Source organism: Chelmon rostratus, chromosome 19 (assembly GCF_017976325.1).
Source record: "Chelmon rostratus isolate fCheRos1 chromosome 19, fCheRos1.pri, whole genome shotgun sequence".
NCBI classification, from domain to species: domain Eukaryota; kingdom Metazoa; phylum Chordata; class Actinopteri; order Chaetodontiformes; family Chaetodontidae; genus Chelmon; species Chelmon rostratus.
Window position 1 is genome coordinate 17,632,746 of NC_055676.1, and position 20,585 is coordinate 17,653,330.

General features: G+C 44.0%; 1 protein-coding gene across 1 annotated transcript in view; it reads left to right on the plus strand.

Moving 5' to 3' along the window:
• Positions 1–960: 960 nt before the first annotated feature.
• The window catches only part of col27a1a (collagen, type XXVII, alpha 1a), a 69,212-nt gene continuing 49,587 nt past the window's right edge, over positions 961–20,585 (plus strand). Inside the window, exons 1-4 of the mRNA XM_041959926.1 lie at positions 961–1,240; positions 5,562–5,632; positions 11,957–13,473; positions 17,872–17,925. Of these exons, the coding sequence (XP_041815860.1) occupies positions 1,188–1,240; positions 5,562–5,632; positions 11,957–13,473; positions 17,872–17,925 (1,695 nt within the window). The 5' untranslated portion in view covers positions 961–1,187. The remainder of the gene's footprint in view (positions 1,241–5,561; positions 5,633–11,956; positions 13,474–17,871; positions 17,926–20,585) is intronic.

Genomic DNA, 20,585 nt, shown 5'->3' on the forward strand with positions numbered 1-20,585 from the left:
TGTTTGCTCCCCCTTTTGTGACTCAGCACTCGTTTTTTAAGGAACACAATATGTATTTTCCCCCTGTTAAGCTCACGCATTCATTAAACATTTCAAACAGATGTCAGGTGGTAATTACTGGCTCTTGCGACTGTGTGGAGGTCTTCGGTCGGTCTTATCCTGCACCAGGCCGTGACCCCTCTTAAGGTAATGGGAGCTGATCCAGGTGCTGCCCCCACTCCATTAACACTCCTCTAACAAAAAACCTGATGTCAACGCTGATGTGGCACACTGAGAAATCTGGCAAAACAGAGATGAACCGAACCAGGATTTTGTGTTCAATCAAAATTACGGCAAAATAAGACAGAGATCTTTCCAGAAAATGACTTGAAACTCAAGTTTCTTGTGCTTTGCAGTGTATTTACTCAGATCTTTTTCAAAACTCCCTTCTTATTTTCCAGCATTTTTACTCCAAGGTGAGATGATGGAGACACGCTTCATAAATTCTCCTTTGCTGCCCAGTTCTCACACACCACCTCCTCTCTGGCTTAAAGAGCTCAAGGCCACCATGGCTGAACAGGCCTGAACACATTATTGATGGATAACAAGGTGGATGCATGCAGGAGAGTCTCTGGAGAAGCTGGAGGCGCCCCTGCTCTGCAGCATCAGCCTGTGAATTGCTGCCCACCGTGTGTCACCGTGGTTCATTCATAATGTTCACCCGAGCACGGGGCTTTGGGTAGGATCCATGTGGCCACCCCTCGGAGAAGGCGTGTAGTTGCTCGATACAACCGCTGGGTTTGTAACTTGACACCTGGCCGTGCGGTGCATTTGCCATCGCTTTACCCACAGAAAGCCTATTTAAAAAGGAAAGGGATGAGTCCAACGCTCCTGACTCCGTAACCCCCCTCCAAGAGAACCCAGCTTTCTCTCCGGCTGCGCGTCCCTCAATCTGGATCGGCATAAATGAATGAAACACAGGGGAATATCGACAGACAATCGCACAGGAAAACTCTCTGTCAAACCAGCCTACCAGAAGGAATTTATGTCGGGCTTGACAGGCAAATCAACATGAGTTTTTCCCTCTGGAACTTCATCTCAAGCTTGTCAAATGTGTAAAACGGCGACCGGTGTCTTCTGCCCCCTTGCAAAGGAGTCACGCTGTGATTAACGGTCAGGTTTTTGACTGCCAGGACAAATGAATACAAATGAATTTAGGCACCCGAAGGAGAGATTGCAGAACCTCTCATCTAGACACAAAGTAAGTACCATGTCTCTTCTTTTCTTTCATTGTGTCTGTGCGCGCCGATGAGAGGATGTTGGAAGGAGCTGAGGTGAGATGACTTGCGGGGACTGAGTTACAGTTTAAGGAACAGTTTGCCTCCATGTGCGGACCTGTGATGTGCCGGCTGGCTGTGGTCCAGCTCACCATGCAGGAGCGGTGTCCGCCGGGGACTGTTGAGGCTCTGGATGGGGTCTGTTTGGACCATGGGTGTCATTTTAGTGACATTTCCCATAACTTTGCCATGTGGCGTTCATTTAATATTCCCTCTTCTCTGTTTGCTTTTGTTCAAAGGCAGATTTATCCAGGTATTTCTCCTAGAAATGTAAAGTTAATGCAAGTGTCTGGGAGTTTTTGTGGCAAACATACAATAGGTGCATGCAGGAACTTCACTAAACTGACTCACCTGAGGGAGGAAGCAAAACAGGCAATTACTCAGACCTATAAAGTTTCATGGGAGGCTCATCAACATCCACAGCAACGTTGCTAGATTTTGTTAGAATGCTTTCCATGTTTTCGCTTTTACGCATTCAGTCCAGAGATTTACGTAGCGTGATTAAAAGGAGATTTTTTTTCAGACACTCAGCGTTAAAGAAAATGCTGTCACAGTTAGTCAGCTGCATCAGCTTTTGTAATAGTTCCCCCGACGACGTCCACTTATCACTTTATTCAAGAAAACATCTGCAGCTGGCGTGAGTTTGAATTCTCTGTGACATAAAATGCAGATGTTGTATGCTTGTGTTTACAGAAAAAACGCTGTATCTGCTCTCGCCTTTGCGTCAGTGTTAACATCCAACTGTTGAACAATTCACGCTGGAAAGTTGTGCTTTCATTCATTTCTGCATTCATTCATTTACGCACGCATGCGTCATTCTCACTGATGATTGACATTCGGTTTAATTGCGCAGTCAACATCTGGTTTAGTTAATGGATCAGTGGCGAGATAGCGGGGATGCAGTCATCTACGGAGTAAAGGAAAGTCTGGAGATTTGAGCCACCGAAATGGCCAAAAGTTATCAGCTTTATTTATCACACTTGCGTGTTTTCAAGAACAAAAGCCATTCGTGACGAAATACTGGGGGAAAAAAAGCTTTTGGAGGTTTCCTCACAAATTTAGCAACAGTTCCTGCTACCGCTTTATTCATTTAAGATGTGCACGGATTGCGATATGGAACAGGTCTACCTGCGAGGTGTTCGCTGCATGAAGCGTCATTCACCTCATGTCCACATGGTGTCGCCCTTCACGTCTCACTCCTGACTGCTCACATGCAATTATTGTTGGATCATTTATTGGAATATTTTGTGTTTCATACTGAAAAAACAGCATCCATAGAGTTATTTTTTTAAACGTAATATTTAGCCACACGGACACTTTCCTGAGTCAAGCATTCTTGCTCTAACTTGTATAATTAGTTTCAGTTGCCACTTGATCCGAGCCGAGAAGGGTATCGCGATGAGTCAATATACTGTTTTTAGCTCTGAGGCAGAATAAAAGTTGGAACAAGACTGGTGTCAGTCGCTCTGTAAGTAGAAATTAGTCCGGAGGTAAACAGTCTGAAGTGAGAGATTACTTGACTGCAGAGAGAACAGATGCTGGACATACAAATATACCACAAGTGTTATGGGAGGTCTGTTACCCTCTCTTCCTCATCAGCCTCTGTTAGTGTCAGCTCATCCATAGGAATTTTCCACTGTGTGTGTGTGTTTGTGTGTGTGTGTGTGTGTGTGCGTGCGTGCCGTCAGGGGGCAGGATCGCCTTTGGGAAATCCTTTGAGGGAATCATTGAGCAGTCCAAACTTGTGAAAAGAAACGGAAGCTATACAGGCTTCTTAGTGTTTTTTTTGTCAACCTTTGACTGGTTGCTGGCCTACAGACGGGCTGCTGTTTGAGAGTGTGTGTATGTGTGTGTGTGTGTGTTTGGGGGGGGGGTCGAGAGGTTAGAATCAGAGTTCGACACAAGTTTGAACATGAGGAAAAGAGACAAATTTGCCAGAAAATTCAGCAAGTGGGAAGTATCATCAGTAGATAATTGCTGCAGATTGTATAATGTGGTACCAGATATCTTCCTCAGTTAGACTGAGTTACTTTGCAGCTTCTTTTTGCAAACACTGGAACCAAAATCCAGATCCTCTGACTGACCCTCTTCAGTCGCTCTGCTTTGCTGATCCATGTGCATGGCCACAATATCTTATCACTTGGCTTTTTGATACCAAAGGAGATGTGTGTGCTAATTAAAGATCAGCAGAAGTTCAGCAGAGAAAGGTATAATGAGCAGTACAGAGCAGCATTCTTTGCCTTTCTGTGTAAAAAAATGTGAGTTCAGTGGCTCACAGCACAACATATATGGGTTAGACTGGTTTAATGAATGAATCTAGAGGGGGTATTGTTCTTCTGGTCTGTATTTTGTCCATTCAGCTTAACAGAGAATTCCCTCAGGGAGTTGTGTCAGAGCTCACTGCAGCAGTCTGAAAACCACACCAGACAGGGTCAGCGTACGAACGTCAGCCCCACTAGTTTAAATGTCCACTGTGCACAAATCCATCTGAATTCAACTGCAGTGCAGAAACCCAACCTGTCACGTACGCGTCAAAAGCAAAAGCACCTTAATGAAAATCTAAACACGCTACTGAGAACTTTTAACATGAAAAGCCGAACAGTGCCGTTTCCCAGGAAACCCGGTCCAGTCCACGCAGATGTAAACAGCCTGAGGGACGGAATGATTTTTTTTTCTTGCAGCAGTAAAAAATCTCAGCATTCATGACTCATTTTTTCAGAAAGCTGATCTCTCCTCAGCTGATAAGACACTGAATGAGACTCTAACCAGCTGGGAGTCTGGAGGATACACTCACTCACTCACACACACACACACCCACACACACACACACTAAGCATCCTGAGTAACCACAACCAGCTGTGTGTGGGGTTGATTGTGATGACGCTTTATTAGCAACCAGGAACTGGGAAGGAGGCGGACATAGACGCCACAAACACACATGTAAGCACGCCACTCAGATATGAACACACACCCTGATTATAATCATTGCAGGGGAAGCATGCGCTGGTGAGGGCGGGGGATGTTGGAAGAAATATTTTTAAGGATAGACAGACACTGGTTGCATCTGATAGTGCAGGTAAACGCTGCGTGTTTGTGCAACAGTTACCGTCTTTTTCCCACATTTATGTGTTTGGAGACGTTGGCCCACGCCCCCGTCTGCCTGCTCCACTCTAACCCTCCAGCCACAGCTGCTATACACATTTCCTCCTCCAATGTGTGTGTGTGTGACCATGTGTGTCTGGATGACCTCCAGCGGTAAACAGTGGCTCCCCTGCCTGTCACCAGATACCAGTCCCCCCGCTGAGCTCTCAGTCCACTTGCCAATCAGTCTCCTCTGCTCTGCTGCACACCTGGATGTGGTGAGGGTGCTGAGAGAGACCATTTCGGGTTTTTTTTGTTTTGCTTTCTGTGTGTGCGTGTGTGGGTGTGCGCATGTTGGTTTTGGAAGGAGAGTTGATGGATAAGTCTAATATAGTATTTCTGTCTTACAAACCACAACTTGAAGCTGTGTGTGTGTGTGTGTGTGCATGTGTGATTTGGAGCTCGTCGTTGCTCTGAGTTGTAAGTGCTTTTGCAGAATCCAGTTCCCATTTGTTGTTCACATGGTATCAGTAGCTCAAATGCAAAGCATGTGTTGTTTGAATCTGTGTTTCTGTGTGATGTGAAAACAGTGATTACAGATACTTATCCAGTATTCCATGTTTCCTAATCTGGGTCTATTTCATGATATTGTGGTCTAGTGAGACGCGTGTCATAGTGGTTTTGTCTTTATTAAAGCATATCGTAAGATGATCCTCTTGTTCGCCAAATGCGAGCAATTCCAATTACTGGTACCACTTTTTATTGTAAAGGCATTAAAGTGGATGGTTTTATTAATCATTCTCTCACGCTTTATAGATCTGTTGCAAGTGTCAAGTGTCAAAAATCTCTTGTTACTTGTCGGTCTGTTTGGCCTCGGCCTCGTCCAATTTGTTGCACCTGATGATTAAAACCCCTTATTAATGCTTCATTCACATCTTCCCCTGCACAATTGAAGGGTTATAGGAAAGTGTGAAACCAGTTAACCTTTATTAAAGGATCTCCCATGCTTATGACTGTATTATAGAGTTTTTAACAACAAAATTTGCACCTATAAATGCTTTATTCAGAAATGATACCATATTATTTTTAAAGTTGTAAAAATTGTATGATTCAATCCTGTGTGACTGCGGCTTCTTTCTAACGTCCTCTCTTCTCTTCCCCCAGGAGAGCCCTATTGCTCTGTACAGTTTTATATTGTACTTGTTACCTGGGACTTACACAAGTACACTCTGAAGGTAAGACATGACTTAATGTCATCAATTCAGTCACTTCACTTTCTCACCTCTTTCTTCTTCGCTTAAATTTTACAAGTGGAAAAAACTACGAAAGTTATTGGAGCACTGGGGGGATTTTGGAGTTATTCTCTTTCCTGTTTGGTCATTGCCCAAGCACGTAAACACATTGCTATGAGAATTGGGCCAGCCGTTGCCATGACAACGGGTGTTGAGTAAGCTGGGTGAGCGAGGGAGCGATCAGATCATAGATTCAAAGCTGACCATTATGGAGAAAATGTGCTCTCAAAGTGAAAGTGTGACAGTGTGAAAGGAGTCGGTGCAGAGAATTATCACCCGACCATCTGCGGCGTAGATTCAGCCCATTGTTCAGACGTCCAGCAGCTGTTTTGATTCATTCTCACCGCTCTCATAGCATCATTTGGGCTGCAGCAAGCCACTGTTTTCAGCTAAAAAGCTCTAAAAACCCACTGGACACCACCTGCTCAGCATCAAACAGCAGACAGACACAGTTAGAGACTAGCTGGTGAACATAGTGCAGCATTTAGCAGCTAAAGAATCAGATACTTCCCTCAGGGGTTGGTAGAGGCCAAAAACAGAGCTAAAATACGACTCCAAATGAATGAATGTTGCTCCATAACTGCTGGATGTGTAAATTAGCAAGTGTTTGCTAACAAGTTTGCCATATCAGCTTAAAAGGAGATGAAATGTCAGAATTATGTTCACAACTTTATATACTTTATTCATCTCCAAAAGAAATTTGAGAAAGAGAAATTTGAAAATTTTGAAAACAAGACAAGTTATTGCAGGTTTGATTAAGAAAGTGCAGGATAGGGCAGATGTCAATGCAAATATAAATACAATCTGCTCATTTTTGCCTTTTATGTAACAGTGAGTCCCCCCCCCCCCCTTCTCCAGTTATTATTATTGAGAGTGACAGGGCGCAGAGTTCAATAGGTCCGACACGCAGTCACTGAAACCAAATGTCACGTCAGTTTATAACAACTGGCTGAAGGCTGAAAACCTGGTTTGCCAATTCAAATTATCATTAGGTTACAAATTGCTCTGTAATGAAAGCTTTTCTAAAGTTTATGTCTAAGTGATTAATTAATTCATTAATAAAGTCTTATCTACTTTTTTGAACATTAATTTTCATACTGAATACAACATTATCTCACGACTTGGTGGAGATCATTTCTCATAGCTCTAGCCATGATTTTGGATGTAGCTGAATCTACATGCAGGTGTTTTCAACCAGGCTCTATGTGTGTTTGTGTTATTTTAAAATATCAGTACACAGCCTCAGCCTTTCAAACTTTAAAAGACAAAGTATGTCAGACAGACAAAAACAAAATCTTAATTTTGTGAGTGGAAATGAAAAATTGGAGGTAAAGCTGGTTTCAGGCTCTGATTGGGCTGCTTGGCATCCGTCAAATCTGGCAGCACTGTCAACATCGCTGTTGCAGAGTGGGTGAACTCACTGCTGGCATGTGAACCTGCAGCAGTGGTGGACTCAGAATCAGTCGGTATGGCTTTAAGCCTGTTGGTCGTTTCCGTTCCGTCTCTGCAGTGATAAATTTCTCCGTGCATGAGACAGAAACTTCCTCTGCAGTCAACGTCAAGGTCAAAGATGGTGAATAATGAGATTCTGCCTGGGTAGAAATCGCCAGTGCTGGAAAACACAGATGATGAACATAGCTTTAGCTCCTCTTTTTCAAAAACTACAGATCTCAGTGTTTTCAAACCTGAAGGTTCAGCAGGCACTTCTTCAGACTGACTCTAGCTTGTAGAGATGCTCTCACAGGCATCCAGACAAACCTGAGTATGTAGTGAGAATCTTTTTGATCCCCCCGCTCCTCAGCCGTGATGCCCCCGCTTGAGAGCTGAGGTTGTTGCCTATTTTTACGTGAATGGGAACTCCGTTGATTTTACATATCAAAGATGTGAAAACATTTGTATAAAGCTTTTTGTGGCTTTGATGACTACAAGTTTTAAAATGAAAAAAGTCCAGGGATGTGGAGTTAGGAGGGAGTAAGCTTACACGACCTCTGTAGCCCGCGCCTCATCTTTGCTTTAGGCTAGTAGCTCAAGCCTGCATAAGCTGCTGGCTGGTGGTTGAGCTGCAGGAAGAACCAGGAACAAGAATGCATGTAAAAAAAGACAATACCTCTGGCTCTGCTGCATCAATTTTGATCCCTCTTTTTTAACTGCCTGACAATATTAAAGGAGTGCAATGTTAAATCGGTGGAGTGCTCGTTTAAAGATTTTTCCTGTGCCAGTTTCTGAAACAGTAGCTGTTCTACCATCACTGCCAAGCACAGTGGGTATCATGGAGGAACCAGAAGTCAAGGCCAGAGCTCCCTCAGATCGCCCTGTAATGAAGCAGTGCATGCCGCAGCATCAGTCTCAAGGCCCCAATTCACTTTTAGAGCTGCAATTTGTATGTATGATCATTTTATTTGGGAAAGTGGTCAGTTTTGGGAGTAGCTTTTACACGTTTCATAACAGCACCAGAAGAAAAATGTAAAGCGCGTGTCATACCTCTATCTGACCTTGTTTCCTGTCTCTGTCCACACTGTTTTGTCCCTCATTTGAATCGTGGATCACAAATCATGATCCCAGCTCGGATACTGTGGGAATACATGCGATGTATTGCTGTGGGGATGATTTTTCCGCTCAGAGATATCATAAATGGCTCACTGTAGACCAGCATCAGCCAGCTGAAGCAAGCTCTTTTGAGTGAATCACTGACTTCATCCTCTACAAGGAATAACATTACAGATTGAAGGGCCTTGGACTTTCTCTCTGTCCTACTTGGGCGACTTGGCACAGAGCGAGGCTATGAACTCCAGCCATGTGTTCAACACAAGTCTGTCCCCTTGTGTGCATGCTCACATCCATACAGTACGCTGTGTACGTAAAACCACATGTTTAATATGTGCCCCACTTATAGTACAAGCGGTATTTAAATAAAGAAGTCTGGAGACAGGGGTCTATGTGCAGAACAGATACATGTAATGCACCCTCTGCCTCACTGCCAAGTTCTGTTGTCCTTTACCCAGAAGAGACCACACAGAGCGGAAAATTCACTATGTGCATGGGTATACACTATACCCCATGAAGGCTATTTTATAAAGTCTGTTTGTTTTGAGCCAAGGGAAAGTCTTACAACCATATACAGAACATGGGAAGAATACCAAGAACTGGCTGTATAGGAGAGGCATGTCTGCATTTGCTTTACTTTAAAAAAAACATACTGTTTCAATGTGATGTGGCGTCGTACATGTGAAAACTCAGCAGAAGACTTTTCAAAAACAGTTCTGAGCTGCTTCCTCCCTCAGGTCTAATTTCTTGATAACCACCAGTATTACTATGGATCAAATTCCAGCTCTTAACTTTTTTTTTTTTAACTTTCCATGCAATTATACATTTTCAAAGGCTGAGCCCCCTCCCCAGTCAGCGGTCTAATGAAGCAAGCCTTGTATTATAGAAAGACAAACATCTCATTGAGGTCCTTGATTTCTATGGTTTACCACTACAGCAACTGTTAGGACATCCCATCTGTCTTTCCCCTCATCTTTCCCACTTTCTGTCATCTCATCAACATTGCTTTCCCACTTTTCTATCTTTTCACAAGCAGGGCTTCTGTACACATGTCCCCATTAGACAAGGCCCAGTGACCACAGGTCAGAGTGAGCCGGGAGACAATAAAGATGTTGAGGGGCCTGGGTCTGAGATCACAGGTCATACAGAGAATGAGTGCCGGGACCCCCGAGACTGAAACGCCGAACAGCGAGTCAAGTTGGCTGAAAGGCTGGAAAGTGTATTCTGTCTCCGGGCAGGGAGATGCTGGACTCACTTGTGGTTACAGTGGTCATGTTCTAAATTTCCAAACTGACTCTATTGATGAGAGGAGAATGGGAAAAGGTTGTCTAATGATGCCGATGTCCTTTGGCTCATTAACCTTTTGTAGCCTTAAAACAAAGAGGCCATGCCTTGACATCGGTCAAGCAAACATTTCCAGCACATTATACTTCAATGTACAGTACGGCAAGCACTCAGATGTACTAATTGGTGTGGAAGTTACATAATTTCACCAACAAATGTACATTTAGAACCTGAACTCTGTCCCTTGTGCCTCAAAATTCACAAACACATATTGTTAGCTTTATACAGTATCAGTCCCTCTTGCCCTGATGGTTAATAAGAGAGGATTAGGTCTTTTAGCCTGATTGTGCGTTCCTGGTACTGGCTGCTTTGGCCTTGACTGAGCTGCCCACTCAATTACCTCCACCAGCCGTCATGTTTCCATCAGCAGCAACGACAAAGTCTTGTCTTGCTCTTTGCCTCACATGACCATCAGGGTGAAGGGGGTGGTTAGTGGCAGTGGAGTCCTTTCAGAGAATATGGTGATGTTCATATATTTATTTCATTGTTTTTTCCCTTTTGAATTTTAGTGAATTTATGCAACTATCAGTAGCAAGAAAAAAAAACACATCAGAAGCTGGTTATTCTTGTTTAAATATGCATCCCTTTGCATGTTTCAAGCACAATTCAGAGATCTCCATTAAAGGAATGGTCATATTTCATTTATTTCCTGCACCACATAAACCAAGAATTTGCTTAAAGTTTACAGGGCATTCATTTATGGCACTTTCTAGAACAAAACCCAATGCAACGACCAAAGACAGGAAGGGCAAATTAGGTAAAGCTGATACATTTGGAACCGCAGTGCTTTGGTTTGGCTTTCAAACCTCAAATGATTTTTGTTACCCTTTGCAGCCGTTAAAATATGGCCACATTAGACTTACATTTTCGTGGTGAGCAGCTCCTTAAAGCAGGCCTGTACAGCCGTAAACATGTTATATTCTGAGGCCATTTGTTGTGGGCACATGTGCTTAAGGCTGTTTTACGCTTCACGACAGTCATGTGGTCAAACCGATGCCTCAGCTTGCCTTGTTGGCGAGAAGCGTGAGGCTGCAAACCGCTGACATTTGAAACAAAGGCTGCCACAGCACCACTGTGCAGCGTCTGCCCACTCACAGAGCATGAACTGACCAACCAAGGCCGCTCCATACTCCCCTATCATCATATTTTATATCTGTCAGGAACTATACTTAGCCATTTGTTTTGGTCTAAATGTGCAGTAGACACTACAGCCTACAGAAGCAGTTTGGTGGCCTCAAAACCCTGTAAGTTTGTTATTTTTGGGGGGATTTCATTTTTTGCCATCTCTTCACCCTGCAGTGCTTTGAGCTCCATTACTCTGTGAGCTGCTGTTCTGTGTTGGCTGAAAGAGCAGGAAGTTATTGGAAAATTGGCCCCTAACCCAGTGTAGTCAATCCAGCCGCCACTGGCAGAGACAGCTAAAATATTTTGCTGTGCCTCGCTTTGTTTCAGGAAAAGCAAATTCTCACAATGAGTCCACAACGTCCTGTTAATAATTTTTAGATGTTGAGCAGTTTCACTCTCATCCTTTTTTGCTAACCATGTTTCAGAGTGTTAGTGCATCAAAAAACTGTCCATTTTCGCCTGTATTTCTCTTGAAGTCAGCATTAATGGTTTCCACAGAAGTGCGATTAGTGTTGTGTTTAGGAACAACACAGTTTGGGCACAGAAGTGTGTGATCATTCCAGATGTTGCTCTCCTCTGCCCTTAAATTGTCCTGCTGTTTCCCGTCTTGTTTTAACACTAAACATTTTTCCGTTTCACAGAGGCAAATGTAAGAGGATGTACCTTGTTCCTGAGGGCATTTGTTTAGATTCCTGATTATGGCAGGAAATGTTGTCATCTCTGTATAGTTAGGTTCAGAGTTGGTATTTTTATTTCTTTTTTCAATGTTTATTGCTAGTTTCCAGAGTGGGTTTGCCTGCTTCAGCTTTTTTTTATTATAATATGGGCAGTATTTGCCAGGGGAAAGATTTAAGAAATTCAGAATAGGTATAATAATACAAACACAACACTTTGCGAAAGCAGTTGACTCAAAGTCATGTAGACATCCCAGCCTCAATAAACAAATGCCTCCTCATGCTTGCTGTGTTGACAACTTTTACCAAACTGAAAGACATTTCCTGCATCTTTTTATTTTGTTCTGGTTAGTTTAGTTAGATTTTGTTTTTTATTTAGTGTTGGTTAACTATGATAGCCTTGCAGAGGCTGCAGATGAAATATGAAAAGAACAATCAAGGATCAATAAAACATATCAGGAGGACAATGGTGAAGTCTTGAAACTTCAAACAAAGTTAAATATAAATATAAATATAATTGCATTATAAACAAGCCTGTGATGATTATTTGCCCCTCTAACATCATTCTCCTTCTGTCCAGATGTGGACATCCTCCAGAAGTTGGGGCTCAAGGGAGAGAAGCCGTCACGTTTGGTGCCAGCAGGGGTCATTCCATTCAGATCGGGGATCATCCTCAACCAGCGGGCGCACATCGAAACTCCACTGCGCTCAGTCATCCCAGCGGCCATCTGGCCCAACCTGGCACTGGTCCTGAGTGTGCGCTCACACCGTGTCAACAGCGCTTTCCTCTTCACCCTGCTCTCAGGCCGCAGGAAGCTCCTTCTCGGTCTGCAGCTTGCACCGGGCAATCTGGTCCTCCACACGGGTCCAAACACCTCGGTGGCATTGCCCTATGAGCCCCATGATGGTCAGTGGCACCAGTTGGCGGTGGGAATTAATGGACAGAGAGTGACTCTATATGCCTCCTGCGGAGAGCAGAGTGTTCATGCAGACTTTGGGTGGGACAGTGAGGAGGGACTGGCTCCAGAGCTCCAGGGCTCCTTCCTGCTGGGCCGGGCAAGCCAGCAGCAAGCCTCAGCACTGTTTGAAGGAGCCATCTGCCAGTTTGACCTGGTCCCTTCTGCACAGGCAGCTCACAATTACTGCAGGTACATTAAGAAACAGTGCAGGGAAGCTGACACATACAGGCCTAACCTTCCTCCCTTGTTGCCTATCCTTCCACGAGAAACAAACATCACAGCTACGGCTGCCACGCCTAAACGTGGTGGCCCGGAAACAGCCAAGAAGACCACGCAGCTGAGCCTTGCCAGGAGCGTTGCCGCTGCTGCCTCGGCTGTCAGATATGTGGCCCCCACCCAAACGATAAAGCCCAGCCCTGGGACCATTCCTACACCCCTGCTGGGAACTGTGATGCCAGTCATAGTCCAACTTGGTTTGGCCTCCCCGCCTCCCAAGGCCAGGACTGAAACTGTCACAGCACCACTCAGGACAAGAGTACCCCCAACAAAACCACCAAACTCAAGACCCTCCACCTCTAAAGCTTCAAATCAGAAACCCCCTAAACTCACGCCCCCAAAGCCCACTCTGCAGAACAGCTCCAAAAAGACGATTGCAGGAACAGACAACAAGAAGAAGCCTATTATTCCAGCCACTACGAGCACCAAACCCAACAAGACAAAGCCTGACTCTGCCCTATCAGACCAAGGTGTAGTCCCAAAGAAACCACATCCCACCGCAACGAAGAAAACATCTCCCAAGCCTAAAGTCATGCCATCCAAAGCCACTCCGTCAAAGCCCAAAACAAATTCTGTCAAAGTTGTCCCTTCTAAACCACCGATATCCAAAGTCAACCCATCAAAATCAACAACCTCCAAAACTACAACTGCTAAAACCTCCAAGCCAGTCTCCAAACAGGTCAGCAAACCAACAAAGCAAGCCAAAACCACCAAGGCTACCGTCACCCCCCGACCAACCAGATCTTCGTACAACCCAGTAACACCACCAGCTACCGATGGCTTCCAGAGCTGGGAGGTGCCGCCTACTCAGTTCTCCCTGCTGGCTGGACCTATAGGACAGAAAGGAGAAGAAGGCCCATCGGTAAGCACCTCTTGTCTGTTAGGTTGGTTAGTGGTTGGTTGTGTCTGTGTGCCACAAAAAAGGCAATTTCCATAAATGTCCAACAGGGCGTATATATGGATATACGCCCTTGATGGACTGTTGGGGAACTCAGTAGTGTAGCAATTATAAAAGGGGTCCATGCTATGGACTTCTGTAGAAAAGTGACATTTTGGCTCTGGTCACCTGCTTGTCTGTAGCATTTTGTACTAGCAAAAGGAAAGACACTAAAGGTTCTGCAAAGCACTAAAGGTTCTGCAAAACCAGGATGAAGAGACATGCAGTCTCTGTCTCGGCTGTTTGCGGGCGGTGAGTTTGATGGTTTATGTTAGGAAAGTGGTGACAGTGAGCGCTCCATTAGGGACATCCCTGTGCTGGTCTTTGTCACCAGTGATCAGGTTTGGTTTTAGTGCTCTGGGGCTGGAAATAAGAGCCCACAGAGATATGTAGGTTAATGTGGCACTATCTCCTTTCCCACACATGTTAGAAAACCTACTTTTCCTCCCGCCTTTCCTCCTTAACCCTCCAGGCTGGGTGTGACGTGTCAGGTCTGACGCCTTGCCGTCTCTGCACCAGATTCCTCTGCCGTAGAGGGCTGGTGGAGGTCTCATGGCCCTCTTTCAAAGCTGGGTCAAGGGTCAAAGCAGTCAGTAAATACCATCATTCAGCCTACCAATGCAGGCCCAAAGGTAGACTCAGGCTTACAGTGTATCAAGAAGAGCGGGAACTGAGGCAGATGCTCAGTCACATCTTGACTGACCACCTGAGATAAAGTTACTTTATTCTGGGCAAACTGTGTCTTTCTCTCAACAGACATGTTTGTGTTTGGCCACAAAGCAGAGAAAATGACTTTGTGAACTACTTGCAGTGGTGGAATATAACTACATAAATTAACTCCAGCAACTTGAAGTATTTCAACTTTACTTAAGTATTTCCATATTATGCAACTTTATACTTCTACTCCACTACACCTCAGAGGCAATACTGCAATTGTCACACCGTCACATTTGTCTGACAGTTTTAGTGACTAGTTAATTTTCAGATATTTTTCATACCCTTCCTGCGCAGTGAGAACCGTGTCTCTCCAAATTCAATGATTTTGAATTTGATTTTTTCTGATAAACTGAAAGATTAAAAGTTCCTATATGGGTTCAGAAAATTCTTCCTCTTCTTAAGCGAAATAAACTAGTTAAAACCCTCTTGCTGGATTAGCTGGAAAATGCGTTGTCACAAAGTTGAAAACAGGCTGTTTTTCTGACCCCATGAGAACCTGATTTTAACATATAAATTAATGCACTAGTAATCAATCATCACATCATTATTATATGTAGTAAAACCCTGACAGGCAGCATTTTACTGCAGAATGAGCACTTTATTTTAAATACTTTAAGTACATTTAGCTGATCATATCTATATACTTTTATTCAACAGTCTGAATGCAGGACTTATACTTGTAGTGCAGTATTTTCACAGTATTAGTATTACTTTTTCTTAAGAAAAGGATCTGAATACTTCGTCCACGACTGACTCCATGGTAGCAGATATGGAGTTCAGAATTTTGTCCAAGTTGTTTGGAAAAGACAACTCAACTGTGTTTGGGAGTTTAATCTTCTATCTAAACTATGCATAACTGTCTGCGTCTCATCACCGCGTCCCGGGTGTGTTTGCACTTAAAGCTGCCCTTGAGATTGAGTCATTTAAGTGCAAAGTGTGAGCAGGGCCTGTGCGTTTGATACGTGTGCCTTGCTTGTTCTTTGTAGTGGGCTGTAATTTGCCGCCGTAGATTGCAGAGTGTGGCGTGTCAAGGGTTGGCTAATTTACATCTGTACTGATGTCAGCGGCCCGCTTGACTGTCATTACAGCAAACCAAATTGCTGCCATTCAAAACTACCTGCAATCTCAATATGGAGTGCTGTAATCTCCTACAGAAAAGAGATTGTAGAAGGATGATTAAGGGATGTTATGAGGTCATTTACTGAAGGACTGTCTGACACGAGCGCTGATACGATGCTGAGGCCAAAAAACTTCTGTCATGTTCTGCCAAATATATGCTAAATTAGACCAATCTGAGAAACCATAGACAGCTGTAGCATGTTCTCCAGTAATGGCTCAGGAGTATTCAGAGTCTGTCTAAATGTTCCAGGTGTTACTTCGCATGACTGTAAAATAATGTGTGTTTTGTCTGGATTTTGATTTAAATGTGGTCATTCATATTTAGACTCGCATGTGGATTGTTTACGTTGAGAATATATCAGGGATTAAACAGGTGCTTCCTGTCAAAGTGTGTGCGGCTGCACGCATGCATGAAAGTGTATGGGTATTTGTACGCATACGTGTGTGTGTGTGAGTGTGTGTTGCCATGCAGTGCCTTGGGAGATCCCAGATGAACCCAGTCTTGCTTCCTTTTCAGAGTGGTTTGGATTACATAAACAGATATGCATGTGCATACCGTCCCCGACTCCTTCTCACAGCACAGTCTTATACACACACTCTTTCTCTCTCATATACATACGCACATTTTATACAAACACGTTGACAAACATGAAAGTCAGCCAGTGAAAAGCATTGCATCCATTGAGGTTTCAGCAACGGGCTTCATCCTTCATCACTCTAGCTGCCTAAAGCATTAAGACTCTTCTGCTGAAAGACACAATAAAACCTTTTCCACTGTGCAGATTCTGCACTCTGGCTTCCAGGAGAAACATCCAGCGCAGGCACAGATATGGCAACATTTCCTCATCTGAAGCACCCCTGGCTCCTCTGTGCAGCTTTAAAAATGACTTCCTCTGAGACCTGTTCCACTGCAGACCTGACTGTGATTTAAATGCTCTGAATTTGCATGTGAGCGCTGAAAGTGAGAGTTGGATTTTAATCTGATTAGTTTTTAATTGGAGCTGTACTGGCTGTGAGTTTGAAATTAATTCAAACCTGGACTCTTGCATATCCAGGCATCTGTATTCAGTTAAATTGCGAGCTCCCTGAGTTCTTAAATGTAGCCACAATTAGATGTTTTTTAAGCAGTTCAGTTTGAAATTATTGCAAAAAAAAAAAAAAAAAAAAAGGATTATCGGGCAGTTTGCAAATTTGCACCACGTGTTTTAGCAGTTTTGTTGCTTGAATCGTTTAATGAAAGTTAAACAAGTGAATTCAAGTAATAGTTTTTAAACTATGTTTTGAAACTTTAAACACAGATCACAGCTCAACTCTGGATGAATAACTCAGATGCAGTTGTCAGGTGGTACAAATCATGCCCAAATTTCCTCACAGGCGCAGTCAGCAAGATGAAACCTCATAACTGAAAACAGCCTTTGCCATCAGACTGTGTTTGAAATGTGGTGATTGGAAAATGCTTACTGATGTAGGAATTTTCGTGAGGCTGCTACCTTCCCCGGCCAGACAGCAGTCAACAAACATTCGAGAGAAAGAAAAGACGTTAAAGAGGGACAGGTGCAAAGAGGGAAAGATGGTAGGAATAAACAAACAAACAAGTGTAAGGAAGGAGGGCCAAAGCAGGGGGTGGAAGTGTGAAGATGGACGGGAGTGTGTGTTCATGTTGACAGGTCCTTAGGCCACCATAGAGCACACCACCTGTAACAACTGGGGGTGGTCTCCACCATGGAGGTCATCCTGGAAGAGATGGTGGGGGGCCAATTATAATCTTCAGGGCGATATAAACCATCGCAGACAGGCACGCTACACGCAGGTGGCGGCTACGATCATAATAACCTTTAGAGGTTGTTTTGAAGTTGAAAGTCGTGCTTTGTGTCTTAAGTTCATAGCCCAGTGAAAACTGAGATGAGGAAACTACTGAAAAGGTACAACTTTCACACGTCAATAACTGCGCTTTATGGCAGATGCTGCAGCTCTTTACTAGATCTTCATATCGGAGTTATATCAGGCATTGAATTTAACAGCACAGTAAAAAGACTGTAACGCATTTATGGTGAAGAAAACATTTTAAAAATGCTTCGACACGTGCTCATAGCGGCATCCAGAGCCCTACAGGTAACTGCTGTTTGCCACAGAAACCACAGGCGCTCTGTTTTTCCTCACTGCTCCTTTTCCTCTTTTTTGATTAAAAGTAAACGAATGAGCACGAGGCTGATAAAGCCACACAGGGGCATTGAGTGGTGCAGGAAATGACCTGTTATTTCTAGTGTTTCTACGGTTTCCTGCCGCACAGGCTCAGAGCTTCCTGATGGATAAGGCTGAACTCTCATCACCTTGAGATGGAATTACCTCAGAGGGAAAAGGTGTCATTTTTCTAACCTGCAGCCACTGTGCAGCCTGTCTGTGGAAACACACGTATGAGTATGATAGAGGAAGGTTGCTAATCTGTATGCATGCCAGTATGCAGCACTGACTGCTCTCTCTCTCCAGGGACTGCCAGGACCTCCAGGGAAGCCAGGCCTGCCAGGCAAGAGGGGTCCTCGGGTAAGTCTCCTGGCCGCTCTCAAACACCTCCAGTACCATAAAACACATTTCCAATAGTAACTCCCAGAAATGCTCCTATTATCTGGTGTTCAACCCCAAGATTTGTTCTTATGTCAATAAGCATGTCTTTATTCAGGTTTATTCTGGGCATCTCTCTGCATGTGTGTTTGTTTGTGTTTGTGCTACTGCTGCTGACGTGCATGTTGACTGGAAGCTCAAACACAAACAGTCAGTGAATAACCTTCTTGGCAGGAGGTGACTCGGAAAGACAGACAGACAAGGACAGAGGGGACTGTATCTGTCTATTCCAGCCTAGAAGGCAAAGACCTGGACCATTTTCTGTAGCTACAATAATAACCTGCCAAACCAGGCTCCCACATCACTTTAAGTCCCTCCCATCACCCAGCTGACACACACACACACACACTCACACAAAGTTTTCCTATGCAAGCAGATTGACCATATTCAGCACGGGGCTGCGAGTGCTGACCTCCCACCCCTAAGCATAAACAGGAAAGCTCCTATAAAGACGGCCTTTCAAAAGGCTGCCTGTGCCACAGGATGCCTAATAAAAGCACTGTAAACAGACAGAGAACACATGGCCCCACTGGACTTTCTTCTCCTCACTGAGCTGTTGCAGCAGGCTCCACTCACACTTCATAGGAATCCCATTCTGGACTAATGAAAGGCCTCTTTCTCCATGGCAGTTAAATAGATATAGTCTCATCCGTGGGTCTTCTTTGAGGAATTCTTCTTTTACTTCCTCTGTTTCTCTGTGATGTATAGATGCAGAGTGGCTCTAGGCCTGTTAGCCGGTCCACCACTTTGGTCCAAACTGAAATATTTCAACAACTATTGGATGCATTGCTCTGAAATTTTGTACATTCATGGGCCCCACATTCATGTGCAACCAGTGTTTTGAGTGAAATGTCCCTATACACATATTCATGCCCAAAATGTCAAAATTTGTATTTGCTCCAAACATTTTATGACCAAATCCTTGCAAAGCTGAAGACTTTTTCCATCGGCCTCAGCTGCTCTTTGTCTTTACCTTTGTTTAAGCAAATGTTAACATGCTAATGCACTAAACTGAGTAACAAGCATGGTGAAGATTATACCTGCTATATGCCAGCATGTTAGTGTTATCATTGTGCACATTGGCATGCTAGCATTCGCATATAGCTCAAAGCGCCGCTGCAGCTAAGCGCAGTGTCACAGAGTTGCTAGCATGGCTGTAGACTGTCTTATTTTTGTTGGTTGTTACTGACTACAGAAGGCTCTGTCTCCTCCTTTAAAATCTTAATTTATGGATGAATACCACAAACAAGCAACTCAGTCAGTCCAGACAATAGAATGCATCTAAATGCATCAGTCAGTGCTTGATATTTTATGTCCATGCATGCAAACATATTTGGATGCATGTATCTTTTTTAATGATTAGTTACTTATTGTGTCTGTTTGTGTCTAAGAGACTCTCAGGCTAGAAGTCTCTGTGATCCCCCACCACTACAGATGTATAAGTCTTTGTCTGGCTCTAATTAAAGCTATTTAAGCCCTGGCAGCACCTCCCATTCCGTCTCTAGCAACAGTTCCACAACTTCAGACCCACTTAGACAGATTTCTCATGGTTCAAATCAAACTTACCTGGAATAAAACTTTAATTGGGCTTAAAAAATTTAAGCGCAGAGTTGCGTGAACTTGGTCGAGCCAAGGATAATGTGACCGAGTGGAACTATTTTTGCATGACCAAGCAGCAGCTTCTCTCAAAATGTGCTCTGTGTTTAACTTGAGGGATTTGCGAGTAATGAATCAAAATTCCTCACAACAGAAAGATAGTTGCAAAAATGTACTGCTGCAGAATTCCCCCAACTTACGCTGGGTGTGGACACCCAGTTTCGACTCAGACTCGTCCTCGTTAAAGCCCCTGCGCCTGCCTCAAACCTCATTCATCAGCAGTATGTATCGACCGATCGCCTCATACTGATTTACATCCTGGTGGCTCAGTCGTGGCCTTTGTCGACCACAGCAAAGCAGCTGGTGAACTGCCTGTGGCGTTGTCAGTGGAAGTGGTCGGTTTGCAAAGCGCAAACAATGAAAACAAGCCTCTTCAATAAAAAAGCACTTGTAAAGAAAGACCTTTGGTTTTGATGCCGCTTTAACGGGGGTCACTCGCAAACACATCGCCAGTGTCTGACTCAGACCTCATAGCAATTTTGTTTAACGCACACACAAGCACACATCAGCGCTCACACAGAAGTGTATACACGCCACAGCACTAATCCCACGGCATGTCGCGCAGACATATGTGGCTGTGTTTATGACCTGCCTATATAAAGAGTGAGACAGATTATGGAGCTTTCCTGTAAACAAAAGCATTTATCAAGTTTAATTGCTGCTGCCATGTGCGTGTGCAAACACTGAGACGCACATACACATACTTACACACTCCCTAGCGAGCACTCATAAACGCATGTTGTTCAAATTCTTCCCTCCTGGCCAGATAAGAGCGTGGTTTCAATTTGGGAAAAGAAGCTCACTTGTTGATCGCTGGAATAATTAACTCTGAATCTGAATTTACGCTTATAGGCTGCAGGCTCACAGGTGGAGCAGCATGATTTGCTCATAAACATCATCTCTTTACGTGAAAAACTGAATTCCTG